This window comes from Theobroma cacao, chromosome 8 (genome assembly GCF_053813885.1).
Source record: "Theobroma cacao isolate CCN51 chromosome 8, ASM5381388v1, whole genome shotgun sequence".
In the NCBI taxonomy this organism is placed as follows: Eukaryota; Viridiplantae; Streptophyta; class Magnoliopsida; order Malvales; family Malvaceae; genus Theobroma; species Theobroma cacao.
In genome coordinates, this window is record NC_142646.1 from 5,803,323 (window position 1) to 5,830,426 (window position 27,104).

General features: G+C 35.1%; 4 protein-coding genes and 2 non-coding genes across 7 annotated transcripts; 3 read left to right on the plus strand and 3 right to left on the minus strand.

Annotated features, from left to right (window-relative positions):
• Positions 1–271: 271 nt before the first annotated feature.
• Positions 272–3,555, minus strand: LOC18592236 (phosphopantothenate--cysteine ligase 2-like). Its single transcript, XM_018125851.2, has 10 exons — positions 3,317–3,555; positions 3,041–3,174; positions 2,819–2,942; positions 2,695–2,739; positions 2,518–2,603; positions 2,126–2,178; positions 1,921–1,980; positions 1,202–1,303; positions 967–1,086; positions 272–853 (listed from the first exon to the last, which is right to left on the minus strand). Exons 2-10 carry the CDS (start codon positions 3,162–3,164, stop codon positions 614–616), a joined length of 954 nt encoding a protein of 317 aa, XP_017981340.1. The 5' UTR covers positions 3,165–3,174; positions 3,317–3,555; the 3' UTR covers positions 272–613.
• Positions 3,556–5,756: 2,201 nt separating this feature from the next.
• Positions 5,757–5,828, minus strand: TRNAW-CCA (transfer RNA tryptophan (anticodon CCA)). Its single transcript has one exon. It is a non-coding gene; the product is annotated as a tRNA-Trp (tRNA).
• Positions 5,829–5,986: 158 nt separating this feature from the next.
• KOM (Rhomboid-related intramembrane serine protease family protein) lies at positions 5,987–8,792 on the plus strand. Of its 2 annotated transcripts, XM_018125439.2 has the most exons (6): positions 5,987–6,393; positions 6,854–7,017; positions 7,151–7,314; positions 7,402–7,673; positions 7,770–7,896; positions 8,368–8,792. In XM_018125439.2, the coding sequence occupies exons 1-6, from the start codon at positions 6,080–6,082 to the stop codon at positions 8,485–8,487; spliced, it is 1,161 nt and encodes a 386-aa protein (XP_017980928.1). In that variant the 5' UTR covers positions 5,987–6,079; the 3' UTR covers positions 8,488–8,792. The 2 variants fall into 2 exon arrangements, with proteins under 2 accessions (XP_017980928.1, XP_017980927.1); XM_018125438.2 differs by having other exon boundaries at positions 7,151–7,673.
• Positions 8,793–9,241: 449 nt separating this feature from the next.
• On the plus strand, positions 9,242–9,314 carry TRNAR-UCU (transfer RNA arginine (anticodon UCU)). Its single transcript has one exon. It is a non-coding gene; the product is annotated as a tRNA-Arg (tRNA).
• Positions 9,315–16,022: 6,708 nt separating this feature from the next.
• Positions 16,023–17,895, plus strand: LOC18592239 (BPS1-like protein). The gene is made up of 2 exons (XM_007018845.3): positions 16,023–17,011; positions 17,131–17,895. Exons 1-2 carry the CDS (start codon positions 16,655–16,657, stop codon positions 17,740–17,742), a joined length of 969 nt encoding a protein of 322 aa, XP_007018907.1. The 5' UTR covers positions 16,023–16,654; the 3' UTR covers positions 17,743–17,895.
• A 1,576-nt stretch (positions 17,896–19,471) lies between these two features.
• LOC18592240 (serine hydroxymethyltransferase 7) lies at positions 19,472–25,141 on the minus strand. The gene is made up of 4 exons (XM_007018846.3): positions 23,587–25,141; positions 21,873–22,278; positions 20,674–20,775; positions 19,472–19,956 (listed from the first exon to the last, which is right to left on the minus strand). Exons 1-4 carry the CDS (start codon positions 24,580–24,582, stop codon positions 19,733–19,735), a joined length of 1,728 nt encoding a protein of 575 aa, XP_007018908.2. The 5' UTR covers positions 24,583–25,141; the 3' UTR covers positions 19,472–19,732.
• Positions 25,142–27,104: the final 1,963 nt, after the last annotated feature.

Sequence of the window (27,104 nt, forward strand, 5' to 3'; positions counted from 1 at the left end):
TGGAAAATTTAGCTTGTGTTTGCCATGATACACTGTACACACATGTAGCTCTGGTGTAAGCAGGTAGCCCAGTTTGAACAGATACTCAAACAATACAGGCTGCATGTTTGCCTAACAGCAGCATTTATGTGTAAGCAATTGTGCGTCGGATACATATGGATATTTGCAAGTATTCAATTAAAAAAAAAAAAAAGGTCATTTTCAGCCATCTTTATGGAAGTATTTTACTCAATAAACGCTAAAAAGGGTAAACGAAAAAGCAGAAGAATAATTTTTGACAGGAAATTTTCAAGTGGTATTCATTATTCCATTTTTCTTTAAGATGGAAAAGAAACAGAAGCTCTGGCTAAGTCTTGTTTAGCCATACAGAAATTATTCAGCTCATCAGTTCCTTCCAGAGTTCAGTATCTGCTATCAATTTTTTAGTACAATTTGTTGCAGACGTTGTTACAATCAAGGAAGGAAAACAATTTGTTACAGACTCTATAACAGTGGCACAAGGAAAACTGTGTCAATGTCGAAAGATCTTCAATAGAATGGAGAACTTCAAGGGGTAAAATGTGATTTTGAAAGTCGTCTAGTGTATATCAAGTACCTCCTGTTTGCTTAAAGATCATGTGCTAGTTGTTTTAATGTAAGTTGAGTGCCTATCAACAAGGAGTTCAACCAGAGGATCCTCCACATCAGAACCAGTACGAGTCCTGTCACGGTGAACCAAAATATTCCCACCGCTTGTCACAACTATGACCTCCTCTTTCCGGGTCAGCAGCTCATTTGCCACAACTGAATGCATTTCGTACTTTTTAAGAGCCGTACTGGCCTTCTCTAAGAGAATCTTTGAGTCCGTCTCAAGCTGTTAGGCAAAACAGGATAAATTAGAGCCAATCGAATCAACAACCCTTTTCAATCATTCCTAGTCCTAGCGTTCAAAGCAAACATTAAAGCAAGTGCACCACCGTGTCTAACCTTGAATGATATGCAGAAAGCCATGGGAGTCCATTCCGTCCTTAGCACCAAGAGCATCTTTGGCACTTGCATAAGTCGCATGTCCAAAGGGCCAGATGCTGACTGAATCTTGTGCTCTGCCTATGCAATTAATCAGTCTTCTTTACAAAATAGAGAGATAGATAAAAAGATTATTCAAATGACAATAATATTTCAGTCTGCCAAAAAGAAGAGGATCATTATCTTGAATCATTACCATGCTCTTCCATGGAACATAAAAGTCGGAGACTGCAGCAGCAAGATAAAACATTGCATGAGGCCCAAGGCTTCTCATTGATAATGCAATTATCCTTAACATCTGCTCTTGCAAAAAAAAGCATTCAAGATATAAGAGATGGTCTCTGCACAGGATGGATTCATTCATATTTTTTTTTTCTTTTGAAAATTGGATGGATTCACTAATATTACAGTATAATCACAAAAAGTACAATTAAGAGCCACTATCTAAAGACCATGAGGACTCTACAATTACCAAATATAGAGAAAAAGTACACTGCCTAACATTTTCTCCTACAATTCACTTCAGAAAAATCTCTCTCCAAGTCATGTATTCATAAAGATAGAGAGCCATTGCCCTTTTCTGCTAAAGCTACAATAGTTCTCTTGGCCAAAAGCATAGATGGGACGCCATGCAGTCAAAGCTATTATAACCAAAATGGTAGCTCACCCATGAAAAAGCATATAAGGCAAGCCAAAATTATAAATACACTTAACCAAACAATTAAAGCTATTACAAAACCAACACAACCAATGAAAAACATATTATTAGTTCCCAAACATACAAAGATGTCCAAAAGTAATCTCGAAACCTCAAAGAAGATGTAAGGCAAAAATTGAAAAAACCAATATAAGGAAAAATTGTTAGTCACTGCTAAGAACCTCAAGGAGTCATTTAAAAGTTTATTGAAGCCAAACCTGAAGATACTCAAAAATGGTTGTAAAGGGTAGTTTCAAAAGAAGACCGCCTGCTACTGCCTGCAACAAAAGTACAAAAAGGCTAACTGTTATGCTAATTAGGCTTGCAATCATGAACTAAAAGGGCCAAAAGCCAAACTGAGGTCATAAAATAAAAGTGAGAACACTGAAAAATTAGTAATATGAAGTTATGAACAGTCCATACAGCATGATGATCCCTAATGGCCCCCTTCACTGCTTCAGAATGTGGTTGCCGCACTGTAATATTTCACATAACCCAATAATCTCAGTAGGAAACACCAGCTATTTTTATCATATATTTTAGTTTAAAAGTTGACAAATCAATGTCATTAAAACGTAACAAAGCCAGCATAAAATAAAGAACTCCAATTCTATTAACTATGATGAACCACCACCACCCCTCCCTTAAATTTCTTTAATAAACTGTTAACGTAACCCATATAATGACACAAAAAGACCTATCCTAACCTAAGGTCGCCAATTAAATGCATTTGAGTAATGACCAATCTCAAATGTATATAACAAGAGAAGCATTCAAAAAAGATATATAATTCGGGGTCAAGATAATCTCCAAACCTTGAATATCAACATCATCAGCGATCTCAAAACATTCCAACAAAGGATCCTCAGGAAGAGACCTGCAATATGGTTGGCAGGTTCCCCTGCGCACACACAAAAGAACCAATATAATTATCCACTAACCATAAACAAACATAATCCATATCTAAATCCATCAACAAACATCAAATTCACCTCCGATACAAAAATATAACCGCGTATCCAGCCTTTATAAAATACCTGCAAAAAAATCCAACCAGTTAAAAAAATCCACCCCCAATTAAAATATATCAACTTAAATTGCTTTACAATTGCTTACTCTGTGGAAGCCGCTCCTCTATTCCCTGAACTAAAATTATCAATGTATCGAACACAGCGCTGCTCCAGAGGAACCGTAGTTCCGCCAGATGTCACGCACACAACCCTCCTGCCTCTGCCTTCTCCTGAATATAACATAGGACATACATACCTATAATTATAATTATATGTACACGGTAGGCAAGTACGTAACACATGTTTGATTAGGTACGAGGTGTTGTACCTGACGATGGAGAATTGAATTCGATGAATTGTTTCAATTTGTCGGTGACTTTAGAGGAATCTTTGAGCGGAGGAGCTGACTCGAAGAACGAGTCGATCTCCTCGTGCAGAGCTGCGGAATCCATTTCAATGCCCCTAACATAAAATGAAGAACAAAAAAACTCAATAAAATTGCAAGAAGGAAACCCTAACTGAATTGAACTTTAAACAACTTTGGATTTTGATATAAAATTTAAAAAGAAAAAGAGAAGGAAATTATTTTGGGAAAGAAATTGACCTTAATAGAAGGTGAGTGCCCGTCTGTATATTGAGTAAACTTGAGCGATAGGGAGTGTATAAATAGGAGGATCAGAGAGATTCAACGAACTAAAATTTGTGAAAAAAAAGATTTAAAAAAGAAAAAAGTGGAAAGGGATTTTAATAGCCGTCTGTTCCCGCCATCGAAATGATTGGTAGATCGGACGACATGGTTGCGAAGGCAGCTCCGTAACGGCCCGAGAGTAGTCTCGGCACGTGACAGCTCTCCCCACCTAATTTTCCCCCAAATTTTCAGCGCGGAGATACATTTTATAGATAATTAGTAATTCTTTTGATAAAATAAATAAATATTTTTCTCCCTTTACATTATGCTTAGGAATTATAATTTTTGTGTTAAAAAATAAAATACAAATACAAATTGATTGACCAATCAATCGTTTAGTCTTTTTTTTCTTTTCAATTTATTACAAATCATAATCTCTTAAATAATTAAAAACGAAAAAAAGAAAAGATACAGTAAAGGAGGGAGCAAAATGGAAAGATAAGGGAAAAAAAAGTGTGTTTTCATTTAATTCTCTTCCTGTAACTCCTCCCTCCCCCTTTTTTAAGTGCAATAAATAAATAAATAATATATCAAAAAAATCAGAAATGCCTTTAACAATAAAAAAAATTTAAAATATCAAAGATACCATGTGTTGTCTTTTGATTTTATATGGTTATAAATATGATTTTAGAAAGAATTTTAGTCAACTTAATATAATCTTTAAGATTATCATATTAGGTAAATTTTTTTCTCAATACATTAATTACATTAACTGTCAACTAATCCATTTAATATCAAAATATTACTATTATATAAATATAGTTTTAACTAACTTTAAAAAATGAAACTTAACTCTATCAACTAAAAATACATACTCTTTTTAATTAAATCATATATCAAAAAGTCCGAATTGCTTAAGTAAGTATTATCTAGGAATCTAAAATTGATTCTCCCACTATCTCCAGACTGTGATTACAGTCCTTTTACTCCAGTTTTAATAAATATAGTATATACATTTTTATTAAAGATTGATTTAAAAATAATTGGCAATAATTTTTTTTGAAAGGAATTTATCTTGAATTTGGACGACATGGTTTTTTTGTGATGACATAATATGTTGAAATGAATTAATTTTTTTATTACATGACACATATCAATCTAAAAGTATTATATATTATTGAAATTAAATAATAATTAATATATTTTTAAAAGTATTAAAAAGATTTTTTTATTAATGTGTATTGAGAAATTAAAAAAAAGTTCAAATTAACATATCACATCATTAATAAAAAAGTCATGCAACTAAATTTATTTATAAAATTTAACACCACTATCAATTATTTTTAAATCAATTTTTAATAAAAATAATAATTAAATTCAATGAACTTAGAGTAAAGGATCAAAACCTTATTATTGAAATATTACAAACATCAAATTCAAATCGACCATTAATACTTTATAGAGAAATATTCATCAGTATCTATGGAACTGTTTGGGGAGAAATTTGTTTCTCCTCTCCTTTATGAGACGAAGAGGAGAAGTTGACAGCTGTGATTTTTAAATGGAACAAATCAGAATTAGCGGCTTTTTAATTTTCCGCGTTCAATTCATATTATAAAGAAATTTGCCAGTCAACAACTTCGTCGGTCTGTTCCTTCCACTTGGAGTAAATTATTGGATAATATTACTTGTGTCTTTATCCTTTTTCTGGTGAAGTCAGATTAACAAATTTGGACTCATAATTCCTTAAACATGGCAAGTTTGGTAAAACCCTATAACATATGATTGACCGAACCTAGCACACGTGAATAAATAAAAAGGATTCGAATTTAATTTTGTAACAATTATCAATCGAATTTTTTGATAGTATGTATCAATCATTTAATCAAATATTTAATATTTATGTAAATAAATTTGTATAATTTTAAAAATATCACGGGAAGAGACCAATAGAAGTTTAATTATAAGTAGCAAATATTATATTATAGAGTTATTATGATAAGCTACAGTAGAACTCAATGACCTCATCATATGCTGTGTGATTTGTTATATATAGCTGTTGGACCACCGCCTTGTGGTTAGCCCTCACATCAATGAGGATAAAAAGGGGAGGGGCAGATTCCGGTTGGCAACCTTTTGTAATCAAAGGACTTATTTTCACTAGCTGTTTATTTTTTGCAATTTGCTTGAGATTTTGATCTATTTAATGAGTTGGAGCCCCAAGGCTTTTAGTTTGATTAATTTCTCATTACTTTTGTAATAATATCTTGGTATCTTTTCGTCTTCAAAGGCCCAAATATAAAATTTCTCATTACTTTTGTATTAATATATTGGTTTTCTTTTCGTCTTCAAAGGTCCAAATATAATCTCATCAGCCCAGCCCAAATGTAATGGATGAAATCCAAAAAAGGGAAATTGAACCCGACGTGAATCGAACACGCAACCTTCTGATCTGGAGTCAGACGCGCTACCATTGCGCCACGGATCCACTTGTTTGTCCTGCCATTCATTACTTATATAACTCAAAATAAGATGAAAAATAACCTCACTCAACGGAAATTCCCGCCAAACCCAACCTTCTAGAGAGAGAAAAATATCCTTCTGTCTCGCTGTCCACCACGGTTAAGACCTTAACTGGCATTGGGAGGCAACAACAAGAACCTCCAAATTCTTTCTCTTTTCTTTTGACCCCGAAAAACACCCCTTTTTTTCTTTGGTGTGTTTTCTTTTTCTCTCTCAATGGAAGAAGCTACCCCAGCCAATCAGCCCCACACCCAGATCGAAATCAAGCCCCAAAGCGAAGAAGCACCGCCACCAATCTCCCCCTCCTTGGGCAACAACCACCCCGAAAGCATTAATCAGCCAGAAGGAAGATTTCCGTTCTTCAAGTCACGTTACCGCCAGAGGTCATCGGACACATGGCTCATTTCTATCTTCGTCATCCTCCACCTCCTGGCTTTTATAACCACCATGCTCTTCAACTATTTCTCGCTCGGCAGTGCTCTGTTTCAGCCTCTCTCTGAGAATCCCCTGCTCGGTCCCTCTGCTTCCACGTCAGTAATTCATTTCCTTTTTGCTTGGGTTTTCTTTCTTGAAACTTGATGAGTTTTCAAGTATTCTTTTTGGGGATTGTTTATTGGAAGCTGAGGGAAGACTCAAGATGAAAAAGAAATGTTAGTTAATTAATGTGCTTTGAACCATTTGTTAATGAAGAGGTTTGATAACCCGTTTCTTTGTTCTTTTTATTTATGAGCGCTAATTGATAGCCCACTTGCTATGATTTTGGTCACTAAGTTGCTAAGGAATAATGGAGAACAGATGAATAATTTTACTTTATTTTTGTTGTCATGTAAAGTTTTTGAAACCTTTTACCCTGTCATCTCTAACATTTTTTGTTGGACTGCTGTTTCAAGAAAAAAGAAAACGAGGTTCTGGATTTGTATTGGTCTTATTTTGCTATTTCAACCCTTTAGCCTTACTTTTCTTGCTGAAACCATTCTTGTATTGTTGCAGTCTAGAAAAAGTTGGGGCACTTCAAAGGGCAGATTTGGCTCAGAACCACCGAACTTGGCGACTCTTTGTGTGTCCCTGGTTACATGCTGGGGTCATACACTTTGCCATCAACATCAGCTGTATAATCTTTGTTGGAATTCATTTGGAGCGAGATTATGGACCTTGTAAGACCAATGCTCTCTGATATATGCATAACCGTCACTTTGCATTGATCATGTGAATAAAAATAAAAAAAGCTATATTTTGATTGGCTAACGATTGGTTAAAGCTTATTGTTCTTTCACTTCTGCTTAACAGTGAGGATTGGGATAATCTACCTACTATCTGCATTTTTTGGTAGCTTGGTATGTTCACTTTTTGTTCGAAATAGTCCTGTGGTTACTTCTTCCGATGCTCTGTTTGGATTACTTGGAGCTATGCTTTCTGGGATTATTCGGAACTGGAAAGTATACACAAACAAGGTGCTTCACACTCTTCTCCTTGTGCCTGCTTATGTCTATATCCAACTGACCTTGTATTTTACCGATCCCTGCTGTGGTTCATTGCAGTGTGCAGCTCTAGCAGTAGTTTTCATAGTATTTGCGATCAATTTCCTCCTTGGTCTGCTACCATACATTGACAATTTTGCAAATATTGGAGCTTTTATGTCAGGATTTCTACTCGGATTTGTGTTTTTGTTCACCCCTCAGATTAGACAATTGTCTAAAAACAAAGCAGGCCTTTTTGAATATAGTGTCAAAAGTTCCATTAACTTGAAGCAGAAGCTGAAGCCGGACAGGCCCATTCTGAGGAGCGTTTCTCTTCTACTGTTTATTATTCTGTAAGTTTTGTTCACCTAAATGTCAAGCTGAATTCTTTTGTTGTTCACCTTTCACAACGCATTAGATCTTATAGGTGGAGCTTCTTTCCTTTGCAGACTTGTTGGATGTCTTGAAGCAGTGTTCCGAGGCATTGATATAAACCACTATTGCGGATGGTGTACATTCATTGATTGTATCCCTAGCAAAAGATGGAACTGCAATGACAGAACAAATGCATGTGAGGTATATGTATGATTCTTGAGTGGCTTCATTTCGTGATGATTACTGTTCTTTTTGTCATAGGTGGGCCAAAGCAGCAAAGCCCTTATTATCTAATTCTTCAGTGAACCTCTTTTTAATCCATATAATAATTACCATGAAGAGATGAAAACTAGAAAGATAATTTCTATTATCACCAGTAGAGGGTACCCCATTTTCACCACATCTGACTTCAAATATAGTGTATTCTTCATCAGAATGCCATATCATCTCCATTTTTGAAGCATCTTGCATCAGATAGGTTGGATTTACTTGTAATCATAGATAACTCTGCTTGCTACAACAAGTAGGAAACAGCAAGAATGGTAAAATGGGGGGTGTAAAACAACTAGTATTTTTTAGTAATGGACTTTAAATTGCAAGTACGTAGTTGAAGCATGCTTAAGAATTTGCCCCTTTTACTGCATTCTGACTTGTCTCCATTGATAATTGCAGATAATGACGAGCAACTCAGACTTGACATTGACCTGTTTGCGAAACGGCAACTTCAGGGTACTCCCTTCCACTAACATTTCACAGGCAAGGATAACAGACTTGTGCTCTATGATATGCTGAAAGACTCAAAATAACAGTATCAAGTCAAATATGAACTCACTGAGGCAAATGACCAAATTGCTTGTTGGACATATGGCTGGAATGTCCATTGTGTTTTCAAGACTATGCTCATGACACATCAAGCGGCTTTAAATGATAGAAATTTTTGAGGCTAACTGACACGAATTGATTGCTTCTGCTAATTCGCTTAAAATGTGATGCTTCATTCAGTAACAGGATTTTTAGGTGTTGATCTGTAAATGTGAATGTTGCAACTAAAGAATTTTCTTAGAAAGTGAAGCCACGCCTGTTCTTTTTTTCTTGAATCTTCAACTCTTTTTACCTAAGATTTTGATGATGATCCCCTGTTACATTGTGCTTAGTAAGAGGGAGATAACACTATGAGGGAGAATAACACTATGAGGGAGAATAAAAAGAGATGAAAATAGGAGTCTCATTGCCTTTTTCGCCAAAAGAGGGAGGTAACCCTAAAAAGAGATGAAAAAATTTTGTCGTCCAAGTTGGAATGCTAGGAAGTTCTACTTGCTAGTGATAGTATACTAAATAATATCAGAATCATATTACTTAATTACTTGAATTCCATGAAACTCGGAATAATTAATAATATCATAATAATAATTTCATTCTATAAACCAAATTACATTAAAAATGTATTCTATTCTTTCATAATAATTATTTTGTTTTATAAATCAAATGTGCACATAATGTAACAATTTGTCTCCAAAACTGTAAAATGGTTCCACAGCTTAAGTTGGCGCCTGTGGCCTAATGGATAAGGCGTCTGACTTCTAATCAGACGATTGTGGGTTCGAGTCCCACCAGGCGTGCTGTTTTTAAGCTTCCGCCACAATTTTTAGTAGTTAAAAATAAATATTAATTGCTTATGTTTCTCCACATGATTGGGTTGGTTGCTTATTTTCCAAACACAGAAACGTTGAAGAAAGAAATTCTATGCACAAACTATATATTTAATACCCACAGAAACACTGTCAGATGTCTTCGCTTTCTGGCTGGTTTCTTATTTTCCAAACACAAAGATCAATTTTGTCTGGTAAATTAGCTGACAAGCAGGCATTGCTTCTACCTTGTTAGACCCTATTCATACTTGTACTCAGCTCCAAACTCTGCTCTCCCTCTCCATTAACATCGAATCTAGTAAAACCATTTAAAACCAAAGTAGCAGATAATACCTGCCTTGCCATATTATTATAAATAAAAAACAGGAATCTTAAAAGAAACCATAATTAACTAGCCAAAATGGAGCTTTAATCCATAAAGTTTTCTGTTACTAAATGATGTAGTGCACAGACCAAATCCAGTCGGTATGAGTTTGAAAATCAGAATCTTTTTTTCAATCTTCTTTTCCGGGTTCACAGAACATGATTACATGCAGCTTTGAACTACAATGGCCGCCCTAAGCTTCCCTAACAAAGTCATTAGGCCACCAAGCCGCAATGCTTTTAAATATAAGATTTTTCAGTTGTTGTCTTAACACTTTTACAACTTGTGAACTATAAAAAGCATAATAATGTGGGGCTATAGCCTTAGCCTACCCCCATATTCTTCTTGATTGGCTCCAAAGCGTTGCCTCCAAATTCTGCACAAGTTTGTAACAGTGGCCTAGCCAGCCCTAAGCCAAGAAAAGCAACACTGCGCCCTTTTCTTTTTTCTTCTTTTAAAAACTTCGGTAAACACAAGACTACCGGCTTTTTTATGTATATATTCAATGATAAAAAACAGTGTGAGCCCCACTTTTAAATGCAATTTCGGCTTAGAATCAAGCTTATTGGACCATGGTGCAGACGGCCAAAACCATAAAACTAGGACGATGGTCCCTCTCCAACTTAGACCCATAAATAGTCCACTGATTCTTAAACCTGCACTTTTATGAGACCCAGCGCCAGCAGCCTTAGTAGTCGCACTAATTCCCTTTCCCCTTGTGTATCTAACAGCTGGCTCCTCACTGATGCCAACAGGAACTTTCAAGAGAATTTTCAGCCATGAAAAGCCATTCATTTCATGGGAGGCCATTTGTCGCATAACAGCTCAAGCAAAAGACCATATCCAGATAGGATAGACAGATAAATAGATATAAATGAAATGGGTGTCCATTGAGTCAATGGGCTGAACATTTAGTGTTCTGTGCATGAGTTTTCACTGTATTTGGATTCGGGAATGACTAATCCTGGGTTGCTGAAAGTGAAAGAAGTTACGTGTACGGTGAACGTGATTCGTTAGAGTATTCGTTAGCAAAATTAAAGATTAATTGCACGCTGAGAAACCCAATAATGATGATTAATTATTTTTGCAACAGGTCTTTGGTCCACCTAACCTTGTGCTGCTATGTGTCTAAATATGGGACACACAAACAAGGCATTCCAATTTTTTATTTTTTATGTTTTGCCTAAAGATATTTGGTGGAGTTTTGTTTATTGCCTTGCCTTGAGTATTCGATGACCTGCAGAAGAATGAGTTTGAGTGACGAGGTTTTGTTTTCAAGGAGGAATGGTTTGGTGCAGACACTCTCCTGGTCAGGATCAGCAAACATGTCAGCTGTCAAAAATTTATTTCCCTCACATCTCTACAGGGCCTCTAAGCGCCATTGAGGGTATCAACCATTCAATTTACAACATGTGGCTTGTTCCCTCCTATGACATGATGAGCTAGGGGCCTTAATCAACTTGGTATTCCAAAAAAATTTCTACTAAATCAAAGCCATAATCATGGAAAAAGAGTACTTTTTATATAGCTTTCAATTAGATACCCTTTTGCTAAAGCCTACAAGCACTAGTACTACATTACATTACTATAAATGCTTAGCTGATGGTTTGAGGGTAGGCAGTAAATTCATATAAGTTCAGAATGCTCCCTCTTTTAGGGGATGAGAAGGGGCAAAAAGGTACTCTACAGTGGGAAGGAATCCTGAAGTGGAGTTTTGGTTAGTTGAACCAAAAAGCAAAGTGAAAGGAAAGCAAACTCTTCCATCAAATGTTAGTCAAAGAGGGGTAACTAGGATATAGGGTCTATGGTCTATGCCCCTAAAGAATTGAGCCTATTGGACTTAAAATTTGATAATTGGATCCTTTCTTCTCGACTCATACCCATCATATCCCCAACTTTTCTTTTTCTGCTTTAGCAAAGATATACTAATTGGTTGACCTGACCCTCTCTCTCTCTCCACATTTTTGGTAGCCTTGCCCTCCCTTCCATGTGAGAATGTGCTCGTAAGGCTTGGACAACCCCCAAATTTCCTCTTCCTCTTAACCTTGTTGAAGACCATTTGTGCATACATCCACACCCATCCCTGAACAAACAGGAAATATGAATTCCATGTTATAGTTACCCATGGCAAATTTCCTACCCCATCTCAAGCATTGTCTTGACGCCCATGTAATGAACTCCATGCTCATTGGTCATGTCAATAAAATGTATTTGTGGCCCATTTTCCTCTAGGAAAAAAGTAGTTCACCCTTACACGGCACATGATTAAGGATTTTTCTGTTGTTGCAACCACAGAAAATGAAGATTTCTTGCTTAAATTATTTAGTATGTATTAAGTAATAATATAGTCAATGCTAAATAATCTATATAGAAAAGAATACCAATACAAATGCTAGACACTTTTCAAACAATATTCTGACTACCCACAAATTATAGGGTAGAATACTGAATCGTCAAAAGGAATAATTATGATTAAAGGAAAATTACTAAAAGGTTTAAGAGGACAGAAATCGCTGGCCTAATAACCAAATTAAAACATTGAACAGAGGGGCCCCTTGCATGATGTTGATTCAAAGTTCACTCTTTGGTATGATTGGTTGCAGAAACAATGTTTTCTTTTTATAATTTTTTTTCATTTATTTATTTATTTTGGGTTTAATTTAAAGTTTCTTTATTTGTTCCCCAAATCTGAGACTGGCATTTGAAATTTTGATTGTAAAAAAAAGGGTTCATAAGGGGTGGCCCAAAGGAAAAGAAAACTCCCACTTTGGAAGGTTGAGCATATAATTATAAATCCAGTTGTGTAGTTTTTGGGGTTGACACCTGTCCTAGAATGTTTTAGGTATTAACCCTTTTACCTAGCTTTACTTTCACTTTTTTCTTTGGGTCAGCTATTTAATTGCCTTGTGTTTCTGATATTTGGAGCACCTTCTTTCCCTTGCATAAGGACAATGCCATCCTTCCAATTTCCAACTCATTTCTCTTTGCATTAATCAAAAGAATTTTGGGTCTCTTTTCTAAAACTACTTCAACAAAGGTGAAGGGTAAGAAATTTACCATTTTGAAAGAAAAAGTTTTCAATTTTCCATACACAACAAATAGATGAAACTCAATTCATTTGTGTGTAGAGGAATGAAGGTTAATATCTTTTTCATAGCCAAATTCTATCCTTAACTTTTTTGTGTTGAATTTTTATGTAAATGTAGTTTTCATTGATTTTACAAATGATTTATGATGTACCCTTTTTTTTTCTATTTTTACATTTAAAAATAGAAAAGAAAAAATTATTGCTGATGGTGAAATGCCATATTGGATCTAACTGTTTCTTTCTGTTTGCACTGCTACTGAAATATTAATCAAAGGGATGGCCACAGTGTATTCAGAGTTTGCAGAGAAAGAAAAAAAAGATTGGTTTATCATTCAATACAGTCTGGTGTTGTTTCCTCAATTTATTGTTATATCTTGATGTGGAGTTAATTCAATCCTTAGTTTGTACTCTGTATGTACACAACAGTGAAAGTTTTGAATCCTTTGCCTTCCCAATTTAGGCCCCTTCTTTTTTTTTTCTTCTAAAAATGAGAAATGTAAGAAAATCACCTAATTTTTTCCAAATGAGTTTGTTTTGATTATTTAACCATAACATTATCAATAATACATCTACACATGTAATTCTTAATAATGAGTTCAATTCTTGAAAAAATCTGAGATTTGGGTTTGAACTTTTGAATGTTTGTAAGTCATTTCCTTTGTACAAAAGTGTTAATATTAGGTTCCCTAATTTAGTTTGGAATAGATTGTAGTTTCTATAACTTTACCCTTGATATTATTTTTCTTAAAAGGAAAAAAGAAGAAATAAAAAAGGTAATGCTAACTCCAAAGTTATGAACATGGACCAGATCAAAGTTCCAGTCACATTCACTTCATTTCATACCCAAAAGCATAACACTAAGGTGGGTACCCCATGTATCATGATTCACAGCAGGTTTGGGAAAAATCACTTGTCTTGAAACCAAAGCAGGATTTTTTGAGGGGAAGCAAAGGGGGGAAAAAGAGAAGAAAAATCATCTTTTAATCTTAATAATAATAAAACATATATCAATATGAAGATTGAAAAGAAAGTGTGGGTGGTCCCCTGAGGAAACCCCAAATTTAATTGGAGTGAGCTAACCTGATAAGCAACTTGCCAAGACTAGCCATATCTTGCTCCAGTTCCTCAACTGATTGGATATGTATGCCCCCTTCTTCTTGTTTTTCTTTTTCTCCCTCTTTAAGTTTCCATATTTTCTAGCTAGCCCCTTTGAATCTCCATATGAACAATTATTCCTTATATCATTTTCATTTTGTTAGAGGCTCTGGACCATCCAGTTGTATCCATCTAAGATCATTAAGAAGAAAATGAAACATTCCCCTATATATGGGATTTCTAGGGTAGTTTCTTGATGTCGTGATAGGGATGTGGCTTCACCAGTCTAACCATGTCATAGCATTTGCTTCGTTGCCATCCATGGACCCATATACATGATCAACATAGACTTTTAATTATACGTATTTTTTTTTTATATTTCGATCATAAAATTAATGTAATGTAAAACATATCCATTAAACTATAATTAATTAAATAGACAGGTGCACAACAAACTTTAAAAATTGTATGGATGATTTTGTTTTTGGGTCACACTGGATTCTATATTTTACTTGGAAGTCCTTGGTTTAGTGTGGAAGAGGAAGCAAGTAAGTTGTCACCCACCACCAACCTCCCCATCCAGAAACTAAATCCCGAGCTTCCCTAATTTACTCAGCAGGGCTTGGATTCTGAGAAGATGCCTTTGTTTCCTTTGCAAAATTGGCAAGTGTGATCATAATTTTGAGCTGGGATCCAAATACAGTTTTAATGGCATTCACATGTGAAAGAGCTTCTACTTGTAAGCCCGAATCATATTTGCATTTGTGCAGATGCTTATCCATTTACATATAAAAACAATCCCAAGTATTAATTTCCTTCTCTTGCAAATAATATTATGTTAGATATTTCCATTTTTTTCCCAGGTCAAATTTGTATTAAATAAATATAAATCCTATGATCATCTTATGTATGTACCTTAACTTCCAAAAGATTAATACAAATTAAAGTTCTAATTTGTATTAGCATTATTTTAAAGAATAATAATAATAAAATCCAATTAGATAGAAGGAGAGGGGAGGCAATCTTATTTTATACTCCATAATTAAAGGGTGTGCTCATGGTCCTAGATCAAAGATAATGGAGGGCCGGGGCGTTTGAATCAATGCCCCTTAAACAAAGTTCCTTGGCTTCTTCTTCTTCTTCACTTTCCAATGAAAATCTCAAAAGACCAACATCCTCTTAACATGTCCCATTCTCCAAAAACCCACGAGCACCCTTCTCAACCCCATTTTCATACTATTATTTGAAGCATAACCCAATATAGCTAAGATTTCTGGTCCCCCATCTAGAAAAGGAACATTCAATGTTAAAGAAAATTAAACCCCCCACGCCCCCCCTTCCCCCCCTTTTTTTATGTTTGTTTCTTAAGAAAATTATGGTAAGGGAATAAAGGGGAAAAAAAAAAAAAAATATATATATATATATATATATATATATATGTATATATCCTCCCCTTAAACATTCGATTGTTTTTGATTAACAAGTAGGAACAATTAATCATTGGCAACTTGTTTAGTCAAATGTAACAAATTTGGGTCCAGAAACATTGTATATTAAAAATGATAATCTAAGTAAGCAAATGGACAAAATCCCTCTCATTTAGGATCGGCCGGTTGATGGTTCCTAAAGCTGGTGAAAGCAACGGTGTTGATTAGGTCATGAGTTTTTAGATATATTCCTTGAAGAAATGGGGAAACAAAAAAGTGATAGGAATAAACATAAAAATTGGCCTAAAAAGACTGATTTTGCATAGTAGAGGGGTTAAGCAAGACACAAATGCAAAGAACCTCATCATTTCAATTCCCACCCTTGTTTTGAAAAAATCAAAGAAAACAAAGGGAATTATATATATATATCTAGGAAAAATAAAACCCACAAATTTCAATAGAATGGAGGGTGAAGTGAAGGACCAAAGTCAGTTGCTCGAGGAAGAAAAGAGGTGGGAAGCAGCCAAACGAAGCACTGAGTTCAAACATCTGAATTCTAAAATGGGAAGAAGCTAAGAAAAACACAAGGAAAGAATTAGAGAAGCAGCTGAATCTCAGTCAATGAGTCAAACTTTTTATAACCCAATAAACTCAGCAGTGTATCATCATAGAACAATGCCCAATAAACTTATTTACTTCTATAGTACAAAATACCCACTTGCCCTCTTCTCTCTTCTCTCTTCTCTCTGAATTATAAATATATAAACTTTACAGAGCTGGAGATTCTGGGGGAGAAAACAAACTGGAAAAGAAAAGGAAGAAATTGGAAGCAAGTTCATCAAAACAATTTCATGTCTTTAAGGGTCATTAGCCCAAACTTTTCTTTCTCTCCCTCAGTTTTTTTCCTTCTCTCTCGTTCTCTTTTCCTTTTTGTAAATTTATTTTTTTCTCCACTTTTAATATATTTCTCAACTCCTCAAATTTCCATTTAATTATTTTATTCTATTTTATTTTTTCCTTTCTCTTCCTTTCTGCCCATTAAACAATGAAAATGGCATATTACCAATCATCCTTTCCCCTCTATAGGAAACACCCATCATTGCTCCCAACAATCCTTTTCAACCTTAGAAACCTGAGCTTCTGAGATATTCCCACCCTTCCATTCCATTTCTTTTCCACCCCCTCCTCCTTCATCCTTCCTCCTTCCTCCTTCCTCCTGCCTATTACCTTACGCCTCTTTCCTCTTCATTCAAATATCCCTTCACTTTATAAACTTTTCTCCTCCCCTTACTCTCACTCTTAAAACTCCCACCCCCCTTGTTTTTTTTTTTTTACAATGGATCCATCTTCCACCAGCTCAGTCAATGGATTCTACACCTTTCTCACTCGTGGCATAGATGATCTTGAACGCGTTTATCTCTCTAATAACTTCATGTCAATCCAATTCCTACAAAGGGTTCTTTCTCTTCTCCGATCCTTCCATTCCCAGCTACTCCTCCTTGTCCAAAAACTCCATCTTCCTGTTGGTGATAAGTGGCTTGACGAATACATGGATGAAAGTTCCAAACTTTGGGAGGCTTGTCATGTCCTTAAATCAGGCATCTCTGGCATGGAAAACTATTACTCTGCAGGATTTAATATCACTTCTTCTCTTGATAATCATCGCCATCTTAGTCCTCAGCTCTCCAGACAGGTCATTAAATTCCCAAAGCATACAACTTTACTATCCAAGTTGAGCCCCACCCTTTTTTTTTTCCAATTTTAAAGCACTGAATTCATGATCTGATATTTTCTTTTCACTATTGAAAACAGGTCGTCCGGGCAATTTCAGGGTGCCGTAGAGAAGCTGTGGGATTGGAAGAAGAGAACAGGGCGTTGATGGAAACAAGAATCCAACCACTTTCATTAAGGTTTGACGAGAAGGTTTCTATCGAATCAAAGCTGAATGGATTCAACGGTTTCCGAGGAGTTTTATATGCAATGAGGAATGTCAGCTCATTGCTTTTAATGATCTTGCTATACGGGCTGGTTTATTGCTGGCCGGAATCAAGTTTCCTAAGAGGAGGATACGAAGGGTGTCTGTTTTTCGGATCAGCTTTCATGATCTCAACAGCAAGACTGCAGCAAAGAGTGGCGGCAGAGATCAACCAGATCAATGGGAGGCCAGGGATATTGCTTTACGAGTTTAGGAGATCAAAGTTGGCGATGGAAGAGCTGAGAGGGGAACTGGAGAGGTGGTGTGGACAAGGAGGGGCGGTGGAGTGCGAAACAGAAGTGGGGATAAGGGAAAGAGTGGAGAATTTGAAGGGGTGTTTTGGGGTGTTAAGATCTGGTGCTGAGAATATTGTTGGCCAACTTGATGATTTCTTTGATGAGATTGTTGAAGGGAGGAAGAAGCTTTTGGACTTTTGCAGTCATAGGTAGAGAGAGAAAAGAGAGAGATTAGGATGGTTGAAAAAAAAAAATACTAGGTAGAGGAATCAGTTGTTGGGGGTTGTTGTACCTTTTAACCCTTTCCCTTCCTTCTAATTTTCCTTTTTTTCTTCTATTAAAAAATTTTCTTTATTATTTTTTTAATCTTTGAAGCATTTGTTGTTTCTACTGTGGAGATAGTAGTAGCTGCTTTTCCCAAAACCAGATATAAAAAATATGCAGGGGAGGGGGACGACAAAGCAGAGTAAATTCTGGGCTTGAACAATCTTAAACTATAAACAGTCAAGTCAAAAAAGGGAACAAGAAAAGAAGGTTAGGACTAATTTTCATGCAGGGCAAACCAGCCTCCTACTTGCTCTCTGATGTTTTTATCTTTCTTACAAGTTACATGGGAGAAAAAGGGCTAGAAGCTTCTTGCGTTTTCGTTTTTATTTTTATTTTTGGTTTTAAGAGACCGGGGAGAATATCAGAGTCAAATCCTGAATGAATTGTGGTTAAATTAAATAAATATATATATATAGTAGGTAAATTATTTATTTTAATTACATTGAAAGTAGCTTCCTCTTGATCCGGTGGTCCAAAGAGGTCCTCTCAAAGTTGTTATAGTAAATGACTAATCATTCTAGCTGTGAAAAAATGATGAAAAAGGGCGGACTTAGAGCTGTAGGGAGGACTCTGAGATTCCTGGGTAGCTTTAATTTCAAAAGCAGCAGCTTCTTTGCTCGTAGGAAGCTTTTGTCTGATTCGGTTCAACTTTGACAGCAATGGAGTTGATGATGAAAGTTTCGAAGCACATCCCTTCTTCCTGACATGTCCCTTCTTAGTCTCTCTCTCCCTCCAAGTTGTTTTTATTCTTTCTCTTTTATTTTCTCCCTCTTTTTGGGGGTCTGTGGTATTGTAAACTAAAGAAAATATGGGGGGGTCACTTTCTCACTTGTAACCGTATCTCATGCTTTTTGTCCCTGCCGGAAATTCATGCCTTGCCTCCCTTCAAGGGTTCCATGCGAGGAGGCTGAATAAATAAACAAAGAAAAAAGGGCGCATAAAATAATGGGTGGGAGCACAGACAAAACAAAATCAAGTAGTGAATAAAATAAAAGCTAGCACCAGGTTTCGGCAGCAGCAGAAAAATTATTCTTCCAACTGTGCTATGGGCTATACGGACTGAGCAGGATGATTACCCGTTCAACAACACGCCAAGCCCCACATTATCACCCCAAATTATGTTCTTCTTTATTGGTTTTAAAGAAAAGTTTTCAGCTTTTGTTTCCTCTTTACACCGCTTACTAAAATTAGCCAATAACCGAAAACCAAAAACAAAACAAAACAAAAATGATTAAGATCCCAAGAGCTATAGGAGCCATAGCAAGCAAATGCAGAGACAATGTCATGGTATGCAGGAAAAAAGTAGTGTGATATATTTTAAAAACATCAAAATCAACAGGGATACTTAAAGTGGTTGTTTGCCTTGTTTCAATTATCCGGAACAATCAGCAGTAACTTAACAGTGCTATTGTCAACCAGTTCAGTAGGCTGCATATAACCCTGACAATCCACATTATAAATATGGTCGCATCTCTTGCTAAGGTTCTTGCCATAAGGAGCTATACACTTTCACTGCCTCACTGACTTTCTCTGTCACCAAAAGCACACCAAACAGGGGAGCTAGCAAGAGTGAACTTCATAAAATATGCTTGCATCATAAATATTACACGTCCTATTTTAAAAGAAATGGCTCTGTATGACATTTCACAAAAATTACAAAAGTTAAAAACACAGCTGGTTCAGACAATGCAATGTGATTTCTGTTAAATTTTGGAAACATATCCAAAAATGTTGACCTATTTTCTGTAATTTACATGAGTTCATTAAGAAAATGTGGATGGGCAAAACAGAACGGATTACCAAAAGCAAATGTGATAGTATGCCAGAGAAGCAAGAAAATGATTCCAAGTAGCATGCATGCCATCTTTATAAATCTTCAAGTATCAAATCCTGGCATTGCAAACTGAGCAGCAAATGCCTCAACCCGATTCCGAAGATCAACAATATCTTTATTATTGTGAAGACCCTTGAGAAACTCTTTCTGCAATTTTCCATGGTCCCTCTGCACAGCACTGGCAATCTGAGCTGCTCTATAAAGAAAGTCAGCCATTGTCTCAAAATCGGACTCTAAACAACCTCTTGACGTCATAGCAGGAGAACCTGAGAGAAAAAAATAAAATTAGGAAAACTAAGATGAATGGAACAACATACTGTAAGCCAGCACTTTGGCGACAATAAAAACATAAAGAGTATTAGTCAGTGAACCACTATAAATGAACCGAATTCAAAATATAGTGGTTGAAATAAAATATAATACATCTGTTTTAATACAGTAGGAACCTGTTGTTATTTTAATTATGCTAATTTTAACGTTTTATAAAGCAGGAAACCACATCAATAATTGAGTCACTACATCAAAGAAAAATTAATGATTCATGTGATTCTCAACAATGTTTTGAGGCCTCAATATACCCATTGCCAGTTAGCTGGCAAGAAGCACAAACCAGAAGCACAATATGCGCTCCTTTAGCACCTTTGTAACCTCAACTACCCATAGTAAATGTAATAAACACCCTAACTACCACATGAATTAGTCATTTCTAAATACATTAAAGGGGTAAAAATAACATATTATTGCACTTAAAGAACTGATACTAGAAAGTCCAGCACAAAATATTACCATATGCCTCATTTCAATGACTCTGTAACAAAAATCTGGCAACAAACATAGATAATGTACATGCAGAACAAAACTAAAGCATGATATAATGAGACCATATATGAAGCTGTCTTTTCAAAAAAAAAAAAAACCATACATGAAGCTGCGAAAAAGTCAGGAGAAATTTCTCCAATTGCAAAAACAAGAATACTGCTTACCAATTCTCACTCCTCCAGGACAAATAGCACCATTATCACCAAATATAGCAGTTTTATTGAGAGTGATGTGGCACATCTCGCAAACTTTCTCATAGCATTTACCTGGGAAACAGAATAAGAAGGAGTTATTAGTGAGGGAAAGAGAGCAGGAAAGCATCTGCATTAATACAAAGGAGAATGCACTCTGCATATTGATAATGGCACATATATGGGCTCACTATAGTAATAAACTATTAGAACCAAATCAATCTTGTTAAACACCACAAACACATTGACAAATATGGAACATAAATTTTTACTAGCTCAGGAAAACATGGCTAGGATGCTACTTTGAATATAAATTTGTTTTAAGATACTTAATGCACATGGAATATCATTGGAAAAAAATATGAAAAATGTAGGAACGATAAAACAAGAACACAGAACCTCTACCCTCTGTTCTAATAAGTATTGCTATGGCATATGACGCATTGAGGTGTGTCCTGTATCAAGGCAACCTCAAATTGCCTTAGAGCTTAAAACAAATGCCAGTTTTCAAAATAATAATGATTTATTGTGGAAAGCATGGACTTGTGAGAAATAGAAAGAAGAAACACTTGAATCAAATGTGGTCTACAAGCAATTAGCTCAATTTTCGTTTGATTCTCAAGAAAGTTTGACAGCCTCTAAACTCAACTACCAACTTCTATTTTCACGACACAATTTTTGTTACGGTTAAATATTTCTACAAGATATTATGCCTTTATAATCTTTAATGCTATATTTTATTCGAAAGAATTACTTATTTGTAGTCTTTACATGGAATTAAACACCTTGGCATAAGGTATCTCTATTTAAAACATCGCCTTGAATAAGACTGGTAAATTTTATTATAAATTAAACGGCAAGTTGATCCTCACAAGGGGTTCAAGAATCAATGCCACATTGTCCAACAAGAAAACAAAGTTTGCTTCAAAACAGAAATAGAGGCTGACTAGCAAAAAGGAGAAAAGAAAGTGAAAAAAGCCATTAAAAAGTTTTGGGTGAAAATTGGTCACAGGTGATGGACAACAGCAATGTTAACATAATCAAACTAAATCACAGAAAGGAATAACATAATTTCAACAAAAAACAAATTCAAGATGTCAGCACTTAGCACATATTGCCTAACTATGTAAATACACCAGGTTTGTGATATTGAGCGGACAAGATTAGAATACCTGTTAAACCTAGAGTAGTGAGATCCCAGAGCAACAGATGGTTGTCGGTGCCCCCGGTAACCAATTTGCATTTTCTTCTTACAAGAGCAGATGCTAAAGCCTGAGCGTTTTTCTTCACCTGTTGCATATATGCTTTGTACTCTGGTGTAGCCACATGCTTTAAGGCTATGGCAAGAGCGGCAATATGATTATTATGAGGTCCCCCTTGTAATGATGGAAAAACAGCAAAGTTGATCTTTTCCTCGAAATCATACTGACAACCACAATCACCATTACTAAGAGACATGCCTTGTTTTCTTGATTTTGCACCCCTCCTGTAAAAGATTATACCACCCCTTGGGCCCCGCAGACTTTTGTGAGTTGTTGAAGTAACAATATCACAGTAGTCAAATGGACTGGCACATTCCTGCAATGGACAATAGTGAGCATGCTGGTAGGGGAAACAAAAACACATAATGCCTTACATAAGAAGGCAAATATGGAAAGAGAGATCAACCTGAAGAGACATTACATGTCAAGGCTAGTATTTTTCTTTCAAGGGATGCAGCATCATAGAAGGATTTTTTTTTTTTTTTTAAGGGGGGAGGGGGTGGTGGTGCAGTATTCAGTACAATCCAAAACCTCAACATACGATTCTACTATTTTCAAGCTTGAAATACACACAATCCTTCCTGTTATTTTGTACCCATATAACACTAACATTTACATTTGAGAAGTGTTGTTCCCTCAAGCACCACGGTGGAAAACACCTTGTCGAAAATCAACAGTCTATACCTTTGAATTTTGTAAGTATCAAGGATGAGCTAGTAACAGCAAAACAAGCAGAGCACCCTAAATGAATTCAGCATAAAGCCAACTGGACACTAACTATAAAAATCATATGATCACTAGCCCAATAACAATCAAAATATAAATTCTATAACTAGCAGTCTCCAAAAAATCACCTTTTCTCTGAAATAAGTAGACTCAACCAACCAAAAGGAGAGAAGAAAAAAAGAAAAGAAGCACCCATTTCCCTCACTAACAAGAACAAAGGATGAGGTGTATGTGCATTTATATGTGTATAAACTCAAAGGATCATGTGCTTTAGGTGACATATTACCAAGTCTATCAACTCAAAGTTGTTAAGGAGAAGGTAAAAATGAAAATCTTAGATGATCCATTTATAGCTTACAAAGTCAGTTCATAATCATTAAATGATAAATCAGTCTATCTCACAAAACTACATAGACAAATTTTACCTGAGCTCAACTAAATAGCCAGTTCAGGATAAGTTACAAATGCTGCTTGCACATACAAATTCACAGACTGACATGATTTGCTTTTCACAAAATAAAGCTTAAGTTTTCTCTCTAAAGGGTAAGTGAAGTTATTTTTTCTTCCTTTCTTAAATGTAAATGTGAGTATATCTTTTCGGTTGAGTTCAGTTGCATAGCATTGAAGGTTGTGGTGTGTGAATTGCATGCATTTTTGGCAAACAAACAGTATGCCAACAGCATGCTACTAGTAAGTTAATCTAAGTGTTCTCAAAGCACCGTATACTTTTATAGATTACATATGTAATTTCACACAGGCCTATTACTATCCAAATGAATTGCAAGAAACCAAATAAACCTGGCAAAAAATGCCAGAAACCTCAACTCAGGGCACAAAATCTTTATATTAGAATCAAAACGTCAAGCCAATAACTAATCAAAACAAATCAAGTCCAAACCTTAGCAGCCACGAGACCACTAATATGAGCCATATCACACATCAATACTGCTCCACATCTATCCGCAATCTGCCTAAACCTAGCATAGTCCCACTCCCTAGGATATGAACTCCCACCACAAATAAGTATCTTAGGCCGATAATCAAGTGCCTTCTCCTCAAGCTTATCATAATCAATATACCCTGTTTGCGGATTCACCTTATAAGGAAAACTCTCAAAAAATATGGAAGCAGCAGATACTTTCTTCCCACCCGGCATATACCATCCATGACTCATATGCCCTCCGGATGGTGAATCCAACCCCATGATCCTATCACCTGGCAACAAAAGTCCAGTATAAACAGCGAAATTCGCGGAAGTACATGAATATGGCTGTACATTGACTCCCCATTTCTCGGAATCAAGACTAAAAGCTGCCAATGCACGCTCGTGACATAGGGTTTCGATTTGATCAATAAAATGATTGCCCGTGTAGTACCTTGCTCCAGGCATTCCTTCGGAGTATTTGTTCGTTAAATGGCTTCCCAAAGCTTCCATCACAGCTCGGCACACGAAGTTTTCGGAAGCAATAAGCTCAATTCCAAAGAATTGTCTTTGCTTTTCCTTGTTCATGATTTCACTCAATTCCGGATCCGCCTCTTCGAGCCGTTGGTTTCCCCATGACCGGACCGCGGCTCGTCTTTGGTCCAGACTGGGCTCGGTAGCTAACCGTTTACAAAGGTTGGAAACAGATTGGGAATCCCTATGTCTTTTCACGCACATGGATTGCCCTAAAATCCTAATTTCTTCATCTTCCTTGATGTGATTTATGTGCTTGCCGTTCTGGAACCGAGGGGCACCGTCGTCTTTTCCTTCGAGGAATTGTAACGGAACGCGCCGGACATGGTTCGATGAGCAGCGAAAGCTGGTGTCTATTTGAAGCGAAATCGAATCGTCTGCAATGGAAGTTTTAGTAAAACCCAGAGACAGAGCCGATTGAGCGTGAGATAAATCCATTTAAACCCTAAAAAAGGGGAATTTTACAAAAATTGAAGTGTTTGGGGAAACTTTTTCAGGTGGGGAAGAGCTTACAGCCCTTCAATGGTAGGTGTAAAAGCAACAGAAACAGCGGCAACAGTTTCTAAAGCAATTACAACGGAAATAACGAAGCCTTGGTTGATTCGATGGTGAAGCACAAGCATAGCTTTCCATAGAAAAAATTTGAAAAAAAAAATAAAAGTGTTTCCTTTTTTTCAATTGAGTCCCTGAACCTTGCACAATGGAAACGTATGTACAAACTAGACAGGAATGGAGAGATTGTTATTATAAACGCATCCCTTTGTGACTGGGTGGCAGACGAAGACGAGGGAATGAACCTGGATCATATTTGGGCCTCGGTGAGTTTTTTGACCGGCAACAACAGCTAGGCATACGGGCCTGTCCCGGTAATATTACACGTGGCGGAAATGGATTAAAGCTGGCGTGCAAAGAATGTTTCCTTCGTCTCAACTCATGTAGACAGAACTCCAGTTAGGTTCAAGCTTGTTTTCCCCTTTTCCGTCGAAGAAAGAGGTTGGTCCCCAACGTGAGAATGGAATGGGCCATGGTGCATTTGTTTTTCATGTTTTCCATTTATAATAAGTAATACCATTATATTAAAGTATCCAATTGATTGCCATGTGGCATTTTTTTTCTGTTTTTTTTTGTTTGGGTTTAGAAAAAAAATAAACTAATAAAATAATAATTTTTTTTAACCATCATAAGTAAAGTGCTTTTTAAAATAACTTTTTACATAATTTTAACTGTTTTTAATTTTAAAAAAAGATTTTAAATAAAATTATTCTTGTTACAAATCATGTTGAAAAAAAAATTATTATATGTAATATTGAAAAAAATACTCTTATTACGTGTCATGTTCAAAATGTTGTTACTTTTGTCATGTTAGAAAAAAAATTATTACATGTCATTAATAAAAAAATTATTATACATCATGTTGAAAAAAAAATTATTACACACTATATTGAAAAAAAATTATTACACATCATATTGAAAAAAAATTATTACATGGCATATTGAAAAAATGTCATTGTTACACATTATATTCAAAATGTTGTTACACGTTATACTAAAAAAAATTATTACACATTATGTTAAAAAAAATTATTACACATCATGTTAAAAAAAATTATTACACAGTATATTGAAAAAAAAATTATTATACGTCATATTAAAAAAATATTATAGTAATCTCCTAAAGCCCCTACACACAATAGAGAACATTTTTCTAATAAATTTTTTTACGAAATTATTAGGAAGTGATATAAAGTTTTGTGATTCATCAACAAAATCATTTAATAAGGATTTTTTTAAAAATTTTTTATGAGGTTTTTCTAAATTAAAGATGGATGGAAGCAATTAAAACATAAAAATCGTTTTCTTTCGTACAGTTCCTTTTCACTTTCTCTTCATTTCAATTTTACACCAATTTTGAAAAAATTGAAGTTTTTTGTTTATTTCAAGATGACGAAAAATCTTAAACCATTCATTTCCTTTCCTCTACATCTAAAATGCAAAAAACATTTTCTTTGCTACAATTCTTTTTCACCTTTTTTTTCTTTTTTTCCACTTTCTCTTTTATTTCAAATTTGCACCAAATTTGAAAAAATTAAAAACCTTTTATTTATTTCAAGATGAATGAAAAATCTTGAACCATTTTTTTTCTTTTCTTTATTTAAATTCTTTTTATTATTAAGATTTTTGAAAGGGAAATGAGCAAACCAAAAACATTGTTTTAAATTATTGAAAAGGCATGAGAAAATTGGGAGAACGAGATGAGTAGTGTTATGGATGATGTGAGTAAGAAATTGAGAATATCTAATTTGTCTGCAAAGGTTTTAAGAACAGTTTTGTTAAATTGTAACCAAAATTGAATAAAAATAATTAATTTAATATTTAACTCTATTTTTAAAATAATTTTATAAAATTAACTATTTCTCACAATTTGGTCTAATTATCGCTCATCCTTAACTTTGGTTAATAGTAAAATGGGTTGGAGAGAAAAAAGAGAGTCAAATGCTTTAGATAAAAAAAGATATGAGAAATTAAAAATTAGGGTTTTCTTTCTGAGTTAAGATTATATACAAAATTTAAAACGGCATAATTTTAAAATTAAGAGAGAGAGAGAGAGAAAGTTTGTTCCTGTCGAACTCATTATTAGACCAAAATGCTTACCTTAAGCTTAAGTCCAAATCCAATTTCAATGACGTGTTTAGGTACAATTTATATGGTTATGTATTTAATTAAATAATAAATTTATTGGTAAAATAAAATAATGAGAAATCTTTAAAAAAATATATCAACAAAATATGATTAACGTAAATAAAAATAAAATATTCAATTAATATAAATTACTAATGCGTAAATGCTATGAATGATTTTAAAAGTTTACATTCGTTATATATACACAATCCAATTAAAAATATAATATGCTTATATACATAACCATTTACATAAATAAAAGAAGGTATGATATAAGTTAT

What these genes read in the sequence shown, in the direction of transcription:
- LOC18592236 (XM_018125851.2), bottom strand. Translation starts at nt 3,164, where the DNA reads ATGGATTCCGCAGCTCTGCACGAGGAGATCGACTCGTTCTTCGAGTCA. An exon ending in CCATTTTTGAGTATCTTCAG is followed by an intron (nt 1,304 to 1,920) that starts GTTTGGCTTCAA and finishes TTGCAAGAGCAG; the next exon opens with ATGTTAAGGATAATTGCATT. An exon ending in ATGTTCCATGGAAGAGCATG is followed by an intron (nt 1,087 to 1,201) that starts GTAATGATTCAA and finishes TTAATTGCATAG; the next exon opens with GCAGAGCACAAGATTCAGTC.
- KOM (XM_018125438.2), top strand. Translation starts at nt 6,080, where the DNA reads ATGGAAGAAGCTACCCCAGCCAATCAGCCCCACACCCAGATCGAAATC. An exon ending in CTCGGTCCCTCTGCTTCCAC is followed by an intron (nt 6,394 to 6,853) that starts GTCAGTAATTCA and finishes GTATTGTTGCAG; the next exon opens with TCTAGAAAAAGTTGGGGCAC. An exon ending in CTTCTACTGTTTATTATTCT is followed by an intron (nt 7,674 to 7,769) that starts GTAAGTTTTGTT and finishes TTTCCTTTGCAG; the next exon opens with ACTTGTTGGATGTCTTGAAG.
- LOC18592239 (XM_007018845.3), top strand. Translation starts at nt 16,655, where the DNA reads ATGGATCCATCTTCCACCAGCTCAGTCAATGGATTCTACACCTTTCTC. An exon ending in GTCCTCAGCTCTCCAGACAG is followed by an intron (nt 17,012 to 17,130) that starts GTCATTAAATTC and finishes TATTGAAAACAG; the next exon opens with GTCGTCCGGGCAATTTCAGG.
- LOC18592240 (XM_007018846.3), bottom strand. Translation starts at nt 24,582, where the DNA reads ATGGATTTATCTCACGCTCAATCGGCTCTGTCTCTGGGTTTTACTAAA. An exon ending in GTGGTCTCGTGGCTGCTAAG is followed by an intron (nt 22,279 to 23,586) that starts GTTTGGACTTGA and finishes TGTCCATTGCAG; the next exon opens with GAATGTGCCAGTCCATTTGA. An exon ending in CACTACTCTAGGTTTAACAG is followed by an intron (nt 20,776 to 21,872) that starts GTATTCTAATCT and finishes TCTGTTTCCCAG; the next exon opens with GTAAATGCTATGAGAAAGTT.